The following is a 17,334-nucleotide window of genomic DNA, read 5'->3' as shown; positions in this document are numbered from 1 at the left end:
CTAATATATACACGTATTTATACCAGCTTCAGTGGAACAGCAGTAAATCAGAAGTCTCGTAACGCTAAAATCCAGGTTTTGATACCCATGGCTTACACAACACGGATAGTCCATTGTGTAGCTTTTTGCGTAATACATAACTAAATAAACACGTGTGCCTGTATGTGTGTGTGTGTGTGTATATATATATATATATATAAAAACAAGAAAAAAGCTTTATCTTCCAGTGTAGAAATGTTTATAATACGATGATTTCTTAAAGATAAGTTTATTTAGCTCCAATAAAGCAAGATATTAACGTCACAAAATGTAAAGCTACTTAAAAGTGTTAACCAAATGGACATCTTTAGTACAGTATTGTATGAAGATAAGTCTACTAGTGTAAAAACAACTTAAGAAGCTTATTTCTCGTACAACAAAATAACATTTCCTTTAACCTGCTCGAGGATGTTCGAAAGAGAAGATGGTTAAAAACAAACTCCGCACTTCTATGAAACTCAATGGCTCACTAATAGACTGAAGACTTTATGCGTATTTAATAAAGTAGCAAGACTAGTTTACTCTGCCTGAAAAAAGCAAATTTTCAATCACTCTTTGAAGTGCCGTGATAACCAGGTGTGATGTCATCCGGTATCAGCTTCCTGCACATGTGGAGTTATCACCATGCTTGAAGTGCTCGCACCGGGAACTCTGGAGATCAGCTGCAATGATAGAGGGGCAAATGACCTATCGGTTTCTGAGAGCAAGAGTGGGCTCACTGAGAACATTTCTTACCGCGTGCAGCCTAGCATTAAGCCCTGTAGGAGTCTCCTTTATATCTCCAATTGACAATCAAAATCCCTAGAAGGCTTAAGTAAAGTGTAAAACATTGATATGTCGAACGGTTAGACAAACAAATAATTATACTAAATTTCAATGGTCTTGACAAAACGGTATTTAACTGTTCGGTTTTAAAGCGATTAATAATTTAATATGCTAAGAGTTGCTAAATAATAAACAATCATACAGTTTTCACAAAAATGATCTGTTTCTATTACTCCAATTTTTCTATAATAGACAAAGCTCTTCTATTAAAATGTAACTTCAGGTATAATGTCATATTTATATACACTAACAAGCGTATAGAGACAAGATGAAATACAGTAACGTCCTTGTAACACTGGTGGGAGGCCCTGGCATGACCAGGTGGTTAGGGCGTTCAATTCGCAATCTGCGCAAAATTCAAAACTAATGGAACTAGTTGCCATGATAGGATTGAATCAACAGTTTTACCTTTCTGGATCACTAATAAGGTCACGTAATTAAATCTGCGAAATGTGTTTCCATCTTCGTTTACGTGAAAAACACGTGTTAGTCAGTTAAAGCTGGAATTTCCACAGCAAAACACTTTGTACGAGAAGTGTAGAATGTCCGGGAAGATTTTTTAAACCAAATGGCTATAAGATTTATAGTTATAAATGTGTTTCCGTCTTCGTTTACGTGAAAAGCACGTGTTAGTTAGTTAAAGCTGGAATTTCCACAGCAAAACATTTTGTACGAGAAGTGTAGAATGTCCGGGAAGATTTTTTAAACCTAACGGTTATAAGATTTATAGTTATTATAATCATGTTTCGTATCGTTTAGAGCTCGAAATTTCTAGAGAGAGTCTCCCAGAAATCGTTTATTTATGAATAAAAATATATAAATCATATTGTTTTATGTATCTTCCTTTTCTCGTTAATGCTGAGGAAGTCGTTCAAAGTTAGGAACATTTGTTTATCCAAACTGAAGAAACGTGTTTACAAAGTACGTTTTTTAATTTTTATTAATTTCAAATCCGGGGAAGCTTCGGAAAGTTTCTATTTCTCCATAAATAAATACACCCTGTAAATATTTAAATGTTTATGTTTTAGAGATAAAGAAATATCGTAACGCTTAAAGGTTTATTTTCTCTTCAGAGATAAAGGATGGTCATATTTCCCCCGAAGCTTGTATTTATTAAAACCTCACTAGACTCCTAGCGGTAGAAGTTTGTACTGCAATTTTCAAAATATGAAGAAGCCATGCGAGTACTAAGAATTTTTCTTACCCCCTTTCGTACGGAATTCATTGATAATCAATCCAACGTTAAATTAATGACCCGCTTCAACCAGAATCCGTGTCACGCTCTGTGGTCACCGCTTATACAGTCGCCTCCTAGCGGAAGCAGCTGACGTTACGGCCCAACACAGGTGGTAAGACCAAACGGTACTCGCTACACTAACCTTTCACTTGCAACGGCTTACCAATTAGTTTGCCTGCGTCCTAGAGACGTCAGTGGGCAGCACGTGTGTACCATCCAGTTGTGTGAACCACCTCACGGGGAAAAAACGCTTAGGGCACACAGTGGTTATTTGCGCTTTACAGTGAAATAGTCAGTGACGGAAAGGAGAATGTGAAGAACAAAATTTCTCTTGTTTTCGAGTGAGTAGCCGCACGCGCAGGAGTCGAACATCCAAACATCCCGATTGAGCGAAATTATTGGAGACCAGCTGTCACGTGAATGCCATGAGGGAGAGTGGAAATGGTACAATGTAGCTTGGTTGTCGGCAATGGTAGGTGTTTCAGAATTACTCACATATCCACTGTCACACCTGTGTTACGAAGGCGGATCTACTATTGAAGAGTATATAGACACAACATTATAGTATCCGCTGCTAAGGCCATTCAGATCCGTGACAGCCGTGGCAACGGTCGGTTGTGCTGACTTGAAATTGAATAAGGTAATCCCAGTCCACTTTTAATCTGGATCTTCCCATCCTAAGTAGAGCAGTCTCAAACCGTGGAGAAACAACAGCGTGATATTTGTGATCTCTGTTTACATACGCGAAACGACGACCGTCCGCAACGTACAGTATTCATGTCGCGCGTCAAGATGATACTCATTCTATAGCTTTTGAAATTTATTTAAAACTTCGTCGCTAGAGGAAATGAAATGGGAGATGCTTCTTTTCGTAATTACCTAATTTGGTACAGATGAATTGGGATGCGTGAAAAACTCGAACTGGATGTTTTGTCGCTTCCAATGTATTCGTTCAACAAGTGCCACGTAGTTTATTAATACCACTGTAGTGCTGAGTAGCTGTAAAGATATTACTAGTAGGATTTATAAAGAAAAAAAACAACAGCTCCATATTTTTCATAACCCTAACATTACACTGGTAGCTCGACGTCAAATTTTCTTCGAAATTAGACATTCTATTGAATGGCATAATAATACAGGACGAAAATGCGGCCCGTTAAAGTTGAAGGAAGGAAAAAGTGAGTGTTTTGTTGTAGACAAACACCTGTAACAAGAGTACTGGAATGATTAATGCGTCAGTGACTGGTTACTGTTAACAAGCGTTTGCGAAGAAATTTCGATAATGGTTCTTTGAAGTCGTCGACGTTGAACAGGATGGTTAGGATACCATGGAATGAATGGTTTCTCCTGCAAATGTTGATTTCCATCACATGTGAGTATATATACATATATTTTACTTATTTACAAGAATACACACCCTCATAAAATGAGTTCCACACTTTAGCCTACAAGGGCTAAACCTGACCAATCTAATTTTAACTTCACTTCCTAATAAATTAAATTAATTTTCGTTTTAAGTTTAAGGTAAAACTCACAATTACTCAACTATTTACACTTTTTTACTGTAGGATCAGACACTGTAAGATATAAAGCATAACAATAAAACGATGAATGTCTTATGTCTTAATAAACCTTATGTTTGACGTTTATATTGTATTATGAAGCACTATAAAAAAATTGACTGGTTGTCTTGGATGTTCATACAAAGCTACGCAGATGCTAGCTGTCCCTAACTTTAAACTGACGGACAAAAGGGAAGCGGTTAGTTCACAAAACTCATGGGCTACTATAACCGTATAGTGAGGTTTGATCGTAAAACTTACAGCGCAACAGTACGTGAACCATGAATCATCAAAGTCACAGTTCTTGACGCTAACCGCTATGAATAGAAAAACTTGTGGAAAACCCCTAAAATTATGCTGCACTTTTTAATATAAAGATATTGTTGTTTCTGCAATTCCAACCAATTATTTAATATGAATAAATATGAAACAGCTTGTACACACATAATTGTAAAACACGAGTAGTTTTAAATGTTTTCAAACTCTAATTCGATTTATAATATAAACGAAGTGTTTTATTTTTCATATATTTGGGGTAAAGTCCCTAACAACTTACACCTCTGTAATTATCTTTGTAGATGTCCAGTTTTCATAACATTTATAAACCTTTATTCATGTTAGGTTTAGGGGATTTCTTCGGTTTTAAATCATATTTTACTAAAGCAATACTTCTTAGAAGTGAGCAGATGAAATGCACAGTATAAGCTACGATTTTTTTTCATAGAGGATTCACAGAAAGTTTGAATGAAAGTTGAGACAATTTTGTACCTACCTGCATAGTTTTTCACAAGACGAGCAGTGGTATATCCTTATTTGTTTATTTTTCCTTTTCAGAGTGAGAAAAAATGTTATCTGAACAGACTTTACTACACACGCATGCGCATACTACACACAGGAATCTTTGGTTAGGATCATTAACGATGATTGAAGAAAACTTGAATGGTTAAGGTAGCGAGCATTGACGATTGAGCTTAAACACGACTTATTAATTCCTAATTAGTTTGAAACTATTCATTACGTACTGTTATGACGTTTTATTTATTATGTAAATAAAAGCAAACCTTGCCAACTGAGAGTTTGTTTGGGTTTGTTTTGAATTTCGGACAATGCTACACGAGGGCTATCTGCGCTAGCCCTCTCTAATTTAGCAGTGTAAGACTGAAGAGAAGGCAGCTACTCATCACCACCCACCGCCAACTATTGGGCTACTCTTTTACCAACGAAGTGACCGTCACTTTATAACGCCCGAACATGTTTGGTGTGACGGGGATTCGAACCCACGACCCTCGGACTACAAGCCGAGTGCCCTAACCATCTGGCCATGTCGGGCCTTCGTGTTTAGTTATGCATCTTGTTATACACTCAGTTCTGATTTAACAGTTGTTTCGTTGTTAAGTGTGGCACATCAAGAGAAGAAATCCACAGCTGTTTCGTGCGCTGCCGAAGTATGATGTTTGGATCAGTGGATTACTAATATTTTATTAAAGACAATCTCGTGGTTAGCTTACGAAACGTTTTTAAATAAAATGTAAAACCAACGAGAATAAATATTGCAGCCCTCCAGGGATGTGACCTCCATGGACTATTTTGTTTAAGTGCGAGGTCAATGCTTAGAATTCTGAACGAATCTGATGGTCTTAATGACTGCGAGGTTAAATTTATCTCAAAACACATCTCTAGTATAAAAGACATTTTAAGCTGAGTAGTCTCATAACAATTGAGACACTGACTTAAATAGTAAAAGACACCAGATCTAGCGACACTTTCGAAGCCAATGTATCAGAGGTAAGTATTAAAACAGAACAGTGCGGAGGCACGGGTACCTTAAGTGTCTATAAACAATTTCACACACAAACACAGCTGTCTGAAATGGAACCCTTAGGGATGGCAAATCCATTTCCCAAATGCCCTTCTCTTTGAAATACATAATACTCTCTACACACCCACGCTTTCTTTACACATGGTGATGTGATACGAAATTCCCAGCTCTTAGTCTCAGTTCTGCACAGTTTAATGAAGTTTAAAAAGTATTTTCGTATGTTATTCTTTTCATTACACCGATTTTTTATACTAACCTTTTTTTTTCCGTAAAGCGTCCTCTCGACATTGGTTTCTCCAATATTAGATGGAAAATTCGTAAAAAAGTAGATCATAAAAGAAAATATTACAACAATCTTAAATTAACGTTTCTTTAGCGAAATGTTAGCGTTGTTTTAAATTTAGCTCAAAGATACACAATGGGCTATCTGTGCTCTGCCCACCATGGGTATCAAAGCCCGGTTTTTAGCGTTGTAAGTCCGCAGATATACCGCTGATCAACTCGGGTGGGGCTTTAGCGAAATTCTAGAAACTGTAATGTGCACAAATGCAACGAAACGACGTTCTTAGGATCGCAACGTTTTAAAGCTCTGTTCAAACAGTTGTTGCATTCATACCAGCTTCGTTCAAACATGTTCGCGTGTAAAGCGATATTTATAGCTTTTGCTATACGCTTGTATTATATGAGAAATGAGTGAACTCAGTGTAATGTAAAAGTTCGATAATTCTCATCAGGTAGTTCTATAATACAGTGACTTTGATTTCGATGAGTGCAAAATATTTCTATCATAATTATTTTTCTTTTTTTTACCGATTTCTTTCCTTTTATTTAAAAAACGAAATGAAAAATATCTTAGTCCATAGAAGAAACGGTATAAATTTGGACGTCCAATCGTAGAAGACATATTGTGAAAAATTAAATAATATTTCTCTGCCATTCGTGGTTTTCGAACCAGTACCCTTCCAGTGTTAAATATTAAGCGTTTTATATCTCAAGGCTGATGTCAATGTTACACACAGATCTTTCGTGTTTGTGTAAGAACAAAAACAAATAAATTACGAAAATCATTTATACCTGAAAAAGATTGGATTTAGTTTACCTCAAATACGTTTTTTGAGACTGGATTTAGTTAACCTCAAATATCTTTTTTGTTTGTTTTTCATACAGCTACTAGTATACAGATAGAACAAAGGTATGAAGTTGATCTAGTTAATGGACTCGATGTTTACAACGCCACTTACGCAGGGTTAACTGTGGTTGAAGGATTTCATAGGTTAACTCCAGCGGTCAAACTGACAGGTAATTATTTCGCTGCATGTTTCAATTAAACCTTGTGATTTAATGAAATATTTAATTCGAGAAACTTTTTTTTTTATTTAACTTTCGAAAAGTAATGACTCAGAAATAGCTATCATCTCCTAGCCTTGATACAGTATTATTATGGACTGCATGGAGAATAAACACACACGACGTTTCGGTCACTTTGTAGGACAGACCGAAACGTGTTTAATTCCACACCTCATTCAGTCCGTATAAAATTTAAGTATATTCTGTCCAAAGCCTATATATATGCATACATATATATATTTGCTACGTAATTCTATCTGATTTATAACTAATGGCTAATGTACACAGAGATATTAGAATAAACTTTTGACAGGTTTGTAATAAGTAAAAAAATATAATAAAAAACAGTGTGAATGATACTTCGAGTTTATCGTATGTTTACCAGGATCTACCTCATTAGACCAGTGGTGCGCAAACCTTTATTTAGTGTCGCCCTCCTACGCCCTATATAACTTCTCTGTGTGTACACTGCACATGTCATTTCCCTATTTTAATTGTTGTTGCTGTATTATTTACTAGTACTGTACGGTAGTGTATAAAATGCCTTTGTTTCTAAATTTGTAGTTTCAGGTATTATTTATATGCTCCTATAGAGGGTGCGCCCAACTGTTTGCGCACCATGACAGCAGAGTGAAAATCTTTAATTTTCGTTCATTTTTTTACATGATAAAATTTATAAAATTAACTAAAACTACTTTTAAGTAATTGGTGTGGTATTAAAATTATCAAAGTCCACTAAAACTACTTTTAAGTAATTGGTGTGGAATTAAAATTATCAAAGTCCTTAATTTGATTGTATAATGTTCATACATTTTACAAGTTTCGAATTTTCAATCATTGTAACCCTTGATTTTTTTTAAAAAAATCTACAAACTAACTTTCATCGTTTAATTACTAATATTAGTTGTGGGTTTGCTTTGTCCGGAATCAGGTTAACTTTGATACTTGGTAGTAGTCTCTCTACGTAACTGATTTTGTTGTTACTGATCCAGGAGTTTCTAGACAACTCATTCTGTCGCAAGAACTTTCCAGGAAGGCAGCTCGACTTCTTGCTACAAGCAACGAATTTACGTTCATGGTTACACTCAAGCAAGAAAGAAGAAATACAGGAACGTTGTTTGGATTTTCGGAGGGAAACGACAGGTAAGCTTAAAACCATTAATTTGATTCGGAGGGAAACAACAGATAAGGTTAAAACCATTAATTTGATTCTGAGGGAAACGACATAAAAAACATCTGACAAATATACATAAGCGTTAAATCCGAAAATAAAAATCGATTTGCCTACGGATTTACAATGCTAGAAACCGGGTTTCAATACCTGTGGTTGGCAGAGAACAGGTAGCCAATTGTGTAGCCTTGTGCTTAACAAACAAACTAAATTTGAAGACACCCTCTACTGGGTTTACCGTCGATCTAAGAAATCGTTTCTGGGTTTGTTTGTTTTTAAATTTTGCGCAAAGCTACACTAGTGCTATCTGCGCTAGAAATCCCTAATTTAGCAGTGTAAGACTAGAAGGAAGGCAGCTAGTCATCCATACCCACCGCCAACTTTTGGGCTACTCTTTTACCAAGAAATAGTGTGATTGACCGTCACGTTATAACTAACCAACGACTGAAAGGGCGAGCATGTTTGGTGTGATGGGGATTCGAACCTGCGACCCTCGAATTACGAGTTGAGTGCCTTAACCACCTGGCCATGCATGGCCTGTTTCTAACTTCATTCTCACCAAAAGGTTTTGTAAGTTTTACAAATATTTTCCTTATATTGTTTCTAATAAAAATAGTTAAGCCCAAAATAAAGAGTTTATATGTGTAATAAATTGGCGGTTCTCAAAGTGTGGTCCACGAGGATCCTCCACGTGGTCACAGACTGGTACAAAATGCAAGTCACATAAAAAGTAACACCAATCTTCCCTTTACCACTGATGTTTTGTTGTTTTTTTTTTGGGTTTTTTTTGGCAACGAAAAAATGAGAACCACTGTACAAAAATTAACTTTTATTTTAATCTATCTGAAGCATTTAACCTCAACCTAACATGATTTCTGATGTATTTATATCAAATACTTAAAAATGGAATTTCTGAATCTTTTTTCAAAAAACATCTAATCTCATGAATTATAAAGTAAGGCAGCTGCAACAAGAATATATATTCCAAAAAGTTTCAATAAGACCCAACCAGTGTAGATATATATAATTAATTTTCAGTACATGTAGTATGCTCTTTAGCTTCAGATAATGACGTATACTCATAAACGTGAGTGATGTATATAGATCCGTTGATTGACTGTTAGGCAGGATAAAGAAGAAAACACACACCTTGAAGATGATTGGCTGATCTTATAAATGGCAGTTTGTGAATTAAATGTCAAGTTTTAACAATATCTCACCATTCGCTAAACAATTAATCTAAGAATACGTTACTTACCTTTCACGTTATACGTATTATGATGTTAATAATTTAAGCCTAATCTGGTTAATTTCATCGTTTTCACTGTATGGATATCACTTTATAGTTTCAAATAAATTTTTCTAAATATTAAGCAAAATTCCAAATTTATCAAAATGTATAGATGACGAGAAGCACTATTTTCAACTTTTGTTTGTTTTTTTAATAGTTTTTCTTTTTTTGTCTTAGATTTCTGGAAATACAGAGCAGTGGAAGAAAAGACGAAATACGACTACATTATACCAACAATAATATGGTTTATGTTGAAACATTTCCTTACCGCTTAGCTGATGACAAATGGCATCAGGTGGCGTTATCAGTTAGTGGCAATGCTGTCGATTTGTTTGTGGATTGTAATCGTATTTATAAACAGGTCATATCTGATGTTGATCGAAATGTTTCCTCAAGGAACACCTCGTTGTGGCTTGGGCAAAGAAATTCACACCAATTTTTATTCCAGGTTGGAAAACATTAAATACCTAGTACTGTGATCTGTTGTTAAAAGTATATATAACCTTCTTATACGTGTATACTTAAGATTAATTTAAAATTAATTATTCATCACGATTTATTAATTCATTGTGTCTCGGAAACGCGCAAACGAAAGCAGTTTATTTTATCTATAAGCCACTACGTAAGTATTCAGTTTAAGCGCTACCTCGTAGTGAAAATATACACATATACATTTTTTTACTTTGCAAACCTTCCAGATGTTTCGTGTATTAAGTTTAGTTTCGATAATTAATGACTAGTATTCATTTATGAGAAAGGACGAAGAAAAACATGTTTCCACTAATCTATCAAGTACAAGTAAAGAACGCTTGTCCGTAATGTCCTTTACAATTCATAGCAGATATGTGAGCGTAATTTACATGTTGTTCAAATGTTAGTCGCGTTTAATAAAACGTACATAGAAATATACTGAATGTCACAAAGTGAACCGTAAACTAATTCTTTATATTATACTTTAATGAATTAAATGAAATTTGTACGTAAAACGTGTATCTGTTTTCAACAGTTGTTTTATTATACACAGGAGGTGTTCGTATTGTAGTGAAACATTGATGTAATGCTATAAACAAAGACAAAACCCAAGTATCTTTCGTTTTAATTTAAATGTCGTACATTAGAGGAAATATTGCAGATAAATATGCTAAATAATAATAATAATTTGCTTTTCAGGGAATTTTACAAGATGCCAAAATTATTGGAAAATCTCATGGATATATTGTACAGTGTCCTCATCTTGATACAGGTATAGTGAACTATGTAGTTTTAGATTTAGTTTGTTTAATTATCTGATGGTAGTATGTACCACATTAGTTTGTTTAATTATCTGATGGTAGTTCGTACCACATTAGTTTGTTTAATTACCTGATGGTAGTATGTACCACATTAGTTTGTTTAATTATGTGATGGTAGTACGTACCACATTAGTTTGTTTAATTATCTGATGGTGGTACGTACCACATTAGTTTGTTTAATTATCTGATGGTAGTACGTACCACATTAGTTTGTTTAATTATCTTATGGTAGTTCGTACCACATTAGTTTGTTTAATTACCTGATGGTAGTACGTACCACATTAGTTTGTTTAATTATCTGATGGTAATACGTACCACATTAGTTTGTTTAATTATCTGATGGTAGTACGTACCACATTAGTTTGTTTAAGTACCTGATGGTAGTATGTACCACATTAGTTTGTTTAATTATGTGATGGTAGTACGTACCACATTAGTTTGTTTAATTATCTGATGGTGGTACGTACCACATTAGTTTGTTTAATTATCTGATGGTGGTACGTACCACATTAGTTTGTTTAAGTACCTGATGGTAGTACCACATTAGTTTGTTTAATTATCTGATGGTAGTACGTACCACATTAGTTTGTTTAATTATCTGATGGTGGTACGTACCACATTAGTTTGTTTAATTATCTGATGGTAATACGTACCACATTAGTTTGTTTAATTATCTGATGGTAGTACGTACCACATTAGTTTGTTTAATTATCTGATGGTAATACGTACCACATTAGTTTGTTTAATTATCTGATGGTAGTACGTACCACATTAGTTTGTTTAAGTACCTGATGGTAGTATGTACCACATTAGTTTGTTTAATTATCTGATGGTGGTACGTACCACATTAGTTTGTTTAATTATCTGATGGTGGTACGTACCACATTAGTTTGTTTAATTATCTGATGGTGGTACGTACCACATTAGTTTGTTTAAGTACCTGATGGTAGTACCACATTAGTTTGTTTAATTATCTGATGGTAGTACGTACCACATTAGTTTGTTTAATTATCTGATGGTGGTACGTACCACATTTTCCTTACTATCATCTCTTACAGTTGGCGGTCATTGTCTTTATAATTTCTTTTGTGATTTTATACATATATATTATTGTATTCACGTTAACACTTGTTTTTTGACATGTCTATATTTACACATTATTTCAAAATACAAGTAGCGTTTTTCTTGTCATGGAATTGTTTAATAAACAAACAAATTATTATATCTTTTTTAATCATTTTAAAAAATAGCGAAAGCGTAGAAATAATTCATAGTAAAATTAAGTCACAAATAGAAGAAAAGAACGTTTTTTACTACGCTCGTTACTTAACAATGACATCAGAAAATCAGATTAAACATCACATTACAAAATTGATTGAAAGTTGTTAATGGAATAACTTTAGTTATTCGTTGATCCTAAACTTCTTAATAGATTCAAATCCTATTTTATAACCTGAAGATACATCGATGTTTCTTAACAGAATTTTTGATAGATAAAGGTGAAAATCACTTTTTCTTTCAATGTTAGTACAATTTATAAATGGAAAATTGATGTACTTCAAGCTAACTAAGTCATTTGAAAGACTGGTCATGGTCAGATGGTTCCTTTTACCCAATTGTTTTATTTTTACCAGACTGTCCGACTTGTGGCCAGTTTAGAAAGCTACAGATGTCGGTCCTGAACTTAGAAAAGCACATGAAAACATTAGAAGAAAAAGTAGGTTCTAAGTATAATTTATTTTATTTTATAATATATATATATATATTTCCCAGAAATCACCGAGAATGTTTTCCCTTTTATAATGATGTCCATAGAAGGAAGTGTATTTCTAACATTAATATTACCTTAAACTACCTCGCACAACATTTATATTAATTCTATAACTTGATTTGGTATCCAAAAAATAAATACCTAATTAAATGTTTAGCTCAAAAAGACATCTAAATTATGTTTAATGTTAATTATGTTATTTATGTTAAGAAATGGGTAAATTTTAGTGTTCAAAACAAACGTAGTAGCCTTGGATACTGTTTTAAAATAGTGAACTTAATGTATCTTAATCAAACTATACAAGCAATGAAACACAAAATTAAAAACCATAGTACCAAATAAGTTCATTTATAAAATTAACAATTGGAAATAATACTGATAACTCAGCCCTCTTCATACTCGGTAAAAAATAAAGTTATAAATAATAAACTTCTCTAGTCACTTGGTTCTACTTACAGTAAAAAATATTCCATTTTTTTGTGTTTCTTTCCCCAATAAACGTGTGTTTAAATTAACAACTGTACACAAGGCTTAAGCTAGGTATTTTAAAACCCTTGCTGTCCAATTGTAACCACTGTGTTTCTTCACTGGAGTACAAATATTTAATGTAACACTATTTGACTTAATTTTGTTTCTTTCTCTCTATATATATTACTTTTTTAATATATTTTGTCTAAAACGTATGGTAATTCTTCAGAAAATATTTGAAGTCCAGACATTTATATTTACTTCTGCTTAGATAATAATATTCTATGTTGTATTCAGAGCATTATCCACTCTCTTCCAGTTAGTCCAAGCAGAAACGAGGCTTTCAGCTGTGGAGGAATGTGAATGTAGGATAAACTGTCATGTGAATGGAAGTGTTCGTCTGGACGGTTCCTCATGGGAAGTGGACTGTGAAAGTTGTTCATGTGTGGTAAGTCCTGGTTAAACTCGGCCATTTTCTTTCTCCATGTTTCCATTATTTCTAATTAACAAAACGTATAACACAGACTACGCACCGTATGAGGCTTAATAGCCACACTTTATTTCTCAGTATTATGTCACCACACGAGATACCTAATTTTTAAGATTGCTGTTAGTTTTGGTCGTATCTTTAAATAACTGCCTTTTTAAATTTGTAGTATACTACGATATCTATGTGTGTGTTTATTATACGTTATAATACAAAGAAAACAATAATTTTTAAATTTGTAGTATACAAAGATATCTATGTGTGTTTTATTATACGTTATAATACAAAGAAAACAATAATTTTTAAATTTGTAGTATACTAAGATATATCTATGTGTGTTTTATTATACGTTATAATACAAAGAAAACAATAATTTTTAAATTTGTAGTATACTAAGATATATCTGTGTGTTTTATTATACGTTATAATACAAAGAAAACAATAATTTTTAAATTTGTAGTATACTAAGATATATCTGTGTGTTTTATTATACGTTATAATACAAAGAAAACAATAATTTTTAAATTTGTAGTATACAAAGATATCTGTGTTTTATTATACGTTATAATACAAAGAAAACAATAATTTGTAAGTTTGTAGTATACTAAGATATCTATGTGTGTTTTATTATACGTTATAATACAAAGAAAACAATAATTTGTAAGTTTGTAGTATACTAAGATATCTATGTGTGTGTTTATTATACGTTATAATACAAAGAAAACAATAATTTGTAAATCTGTAGTATACTACGATATCTGTGTGTGTTTATTATACGTTATAATACAAATTTACAATAATTTGTAAATTTGTAGTATACTACGATATCTATGTGTGTGTTTATTATACGTTATAATACCAAGAAAATATTTTTTTTTAATTTGTAGTATACTAAGATATCTATGTGTGTGTTTATTATGTTATAATACAAAGAAAAAAAATTTAATCTTCCAATGTGTATTCTATTGCGTATTACTTGTTTTTAAGAAGTAGGTGCTTTACAAGTAACCTTACAGAGAAACGAAATATTATTGTTGTCGTAAAAACATTAAGAAGTTAGGTGATGAAGCACCCAGTTAATATTGTCACAAAAGTTAAGTGTAGTGTCTAAACAGATATAACAATAGATTTTGTTTCAGTTTTTAAATGGAGAATTTATATATTTGCGAATTTTTATAATTATTAGTGAAGTGAGAAACCCCATATTGAACCTCCCGATTATTGTATTTCAAACAGAACTACTGTGACTTTATATAATTGTCGATAGGTTTGAAGTACCTTTTTGAGTGTCACTATACTCGAAACGTTTCTGTTTCGTGTTCTTATTAGAAAGGAAACACTACGTGCCACCGTAAGTCCTGTAATCCAGTGCCATGTAAAAATCCTGTTCAACTTCCAGGACACTGTTGCCCCACGTGTTTAAGTAAGTACTTTAATATAAATCATTTTTCCGTAACTAATTGAGTGATAGACTCATAATACAGCTATTGTAAAGACGGTCAACAATGAGTGCAAACAATCATTGTTTATATCTTATTGAAATTTAAATTATATTATGAGAGTTAAAAAAAGCAAACGTTATTAGAAATTCTTAAGTAATATTACAAAACAGTTATACAATAAAGTCTCATATGAAGATCCATATGAAGCCTCGGTCATATGAAGATCCGTAATTTGTTTTCCACAGCAAATGTTAGTCGTGAGTTCTGGAACTTCGTGTCACGTCTTCGTTTCTTCCTGACAACTTCTAAATCATGTTGAATCTAACTGCTAATTTCAGAATATCGCAACCTAGATATTAGCTAACGAGATAAAAGATATAAATAACGGGTGGGCAACTAGTAATTCTTTTTTGTGTAGCGAGATAAAAATATACGATTTTGAACTATGTTTGACGAGAAATATTTGTTGTTTTTTTTTCAATAAGAAAAGTGCCTAATTGATGGAAAATTGTACGACCATGGAGAGGAAGAGAACCGAAGACCATGTCAGAAATGCTATTGCAATGTAAGTACTTATCATGTTTAACTTAACACCTGCTATAGCAAGGCTTCTCCTCTTTCCAATCATGGAAGCCTATCGAAACACGTTTGTTAGTGTGCAGTTTCGATAGCCTCATGACGTATTAAGGTTAACAGTAATCTACTATCTGTGTGTGAGTGTGTGTTATTTAGTTATTAACCGTTTTAAATGCTTACTTAGTTACGGGCTGAATTAATAATCTATCTTTGCAAATAATCATGAGAAAGATAAGAAAAAAAATAATATTATAATCTTAAAAACGTCTGACAAGACTTATTAAAAACAATGTTCAAATATTAGTACCCTCCAGTGGCATAGCGAGTATGTCTGTGGATTTACAATGCTATAAACCGGGTTTCGATACCCATGGTTGGGCAGAGCATAGATAAACTATGGTGTAATTATGTGAATAATTACAAACACTCAACCATCTAAATATTAGTTATTTTGCTTACTCATGGTTACAGGATTAACAATTATTAATTTTAATTTATATGCGACATTTCTTTGTGTCACTAATGTTTGTTGTTACTTTGTGTGTCACTTTAAACTAAACTTTTTCGCTCGATTTTGTCTTTACAGAATGGTAACATGAACTGCGAAAAGCTTCAGAAATGTCCAACACTGCCTTGTCTAGTTGAAGATTATATTTACATAGAAGGGAAGTGTTGCCCAACTTGCAAAGGTTTGTTATTATAAGACAGAGAATTATTAAAACCTACTAAAGTCAAGATATTTTCATCATAACTGTCTTACGTAGGAGTGGTATTTGTGGAACCATTAATAATTAAAACTGCAGATTTTTAGTTAACATGGTAAATGGATGCAAGTCAACCTCTGAAATCTAATGTTTAATCTAGGTGTTTATATAACATGTTTTGGTAACAACGAAACTACTGTTTCGAAAGTTTGGGTTTCAGCTCTATAGCGTCAGACTGCAGATTCAGTTAAGGTTCTGACAGCAGATTTCTTATTTTAAATTTAGACACAGACTACTGCTCACAAGGCCACGACTGCCACGTGAATGCCACTTGTTTTAACCTACATACGAACTACACGTGTTATTGCAATGAAGGATACCAGGGAAATGGAAGAGATTGTGAAGGTATACTGACGAACATATTTATTTATATTGAATAATCAAGGCATTACATTTAGTGTATTTTTTACCGTGAACTGCTTCAAACTTTATTTGTCTTTTTTAACATTTAAAGTTTGTATTTTAATAAAATAGAAGCATTTATTATAAATTGGAAGTAGTGATGAAACTATATAACATAACAAAGTTCAATAGTTTGTTGTTGTTTTTTTTAATTTCGCGCAAAGCTACTTGAGGGCGATCTGCGGTAGCCGTCCCTAATTTTGCAGTGTAAGACTAGAGGGAAGGCAGCTAGTCATTACCTCCCACCGCCAACTCTTTGGCTTCTATTTTACCAACGAATAATGGGATTGATCGTCATATTTTAACGCCCCCACGGATGAAAGGGCGAGCATATTTGGTGCGATCAGGATTCGAACCTGCGACCCTCAGATTACGAGTCTAACGCCTTAACCCGCCTCGCCATGCCGGGCCATAAGTTCAATAGACCAAAACGGAAGGAACAAAAATAACTCCAAAGAATCCGTTTAAATTCATAAGGCTTTGTAAGTGGGTGAGGGTAGTGTGTTATAGGTAAACAAATTATTAACTTGTGTATCTCTTTCTTGTTCAACGTTTAAACGATATTAGATTCTAAAAAATGTTTACTTCGTATAACCATGTCACACGTTACTATGTTAAATTACATATTAAATTATTTGTTCGTATTTCCAAACATGAATATCCACTTACTTAAATAGTTACTTCATATTTCCTGCATATAGTGTTATTAAAGTACATTGAATTCACTATTTTAAAACACTATTCAAGGCTACTACGTTTGTTTTGAACACTAAAATTCACCCATTTTTAAACATCAATAACGATGAAGTAAACGTTTAATTAGATTTATTTTTCAGATACC

General features: G+C 33.2%; 1 protein-coding gene across 4 annotated transcripts in view; it reads left to right on the top strand.

Moving 5' to 3' along the window:
• LOC143256605 (protein kinase C-binding protein NELL1-like) overlaps nucleotides 1-17,334 on the top strand; it is an 84,273-nt gene that overhangs the window by 54,668 nt on the left and 12,271 nt on the right. For 2 of the 4 annotated variants that reach the window (XM_076514022.1, XM_076514024.1), the window contains exons 1-11: nucleotides 2,352-3,473; nucleotides 6,650-6,781; nucleotides 7,822-7,972; nucleotides 9,469-9,739; nucleotides 10,462-10,534; nucleotides 12,218-12,300; nucleotides 13,142-13,270; nucleotides 14,639-14,732; nucleotides 15,237-15,316; nucleotides 15,914-16,016; nucleotides 16,317-16,436. In XM_076514022.1, coding sequence (XP_076370137.1) covers nucleotides 3,416-3,473; nucleotides 6,650-6,781; nucleotides 7,822-7,972; nucleotides 9,469-9,739; nucleotides 10,462-10,534; nucleotides 12,218-12,300; nucleotides 13,142-13,270; nucleotides 14,639-14,732; nucleotides 15,237-15,316; nucleotides 15,914-16,016; nucleotides 16,317-16,436 — 1,294 coding nt within the window. In that variant the 5' untranslated portion in view covers nucleotides 2,352-3,415. Of the gene's footprint in view, nucleotides 1-2,351; nucleotides 3,474-6,649; nucleotides 6,782-7,821; nucleotides 7,973-9,468; nucleotides 9,740-10,461; nucleotides 10,535-12,217; nucleotides 12,301-13,141; nucleotides 13,271-14,638; nucleotides 14,733-15,236; nucleotides 15,317-15,913; nucleotides 16,017-16,316; nucleotides 16,437-17,334 lie in introns of those variants that run through there. The other 2 variants (XM_076514023.1, XM_076514025.1) reach the window with 1 other exon arrangement.

The sequence above is a fragment of the Tachypleus tridentatus genome, chromosome 7 (genome assembly GCF_004210375.1).
Source record: "Tachypleus tridentatus isolate NWPU-2018 chromosome 7, ASM421037v1, whole genome shotgun sequence".
Taxonomy (NCBI): domain Eukaryota; kingdom Metazoa; phylum Arthropoda; class Merostomata; order Xiphosura; family Limulidae; genus Tachypleus; species Tachypleus tridentatus.
This window is presented reverse-complemented; position numbering and strand designations above follow the sequence as displayed.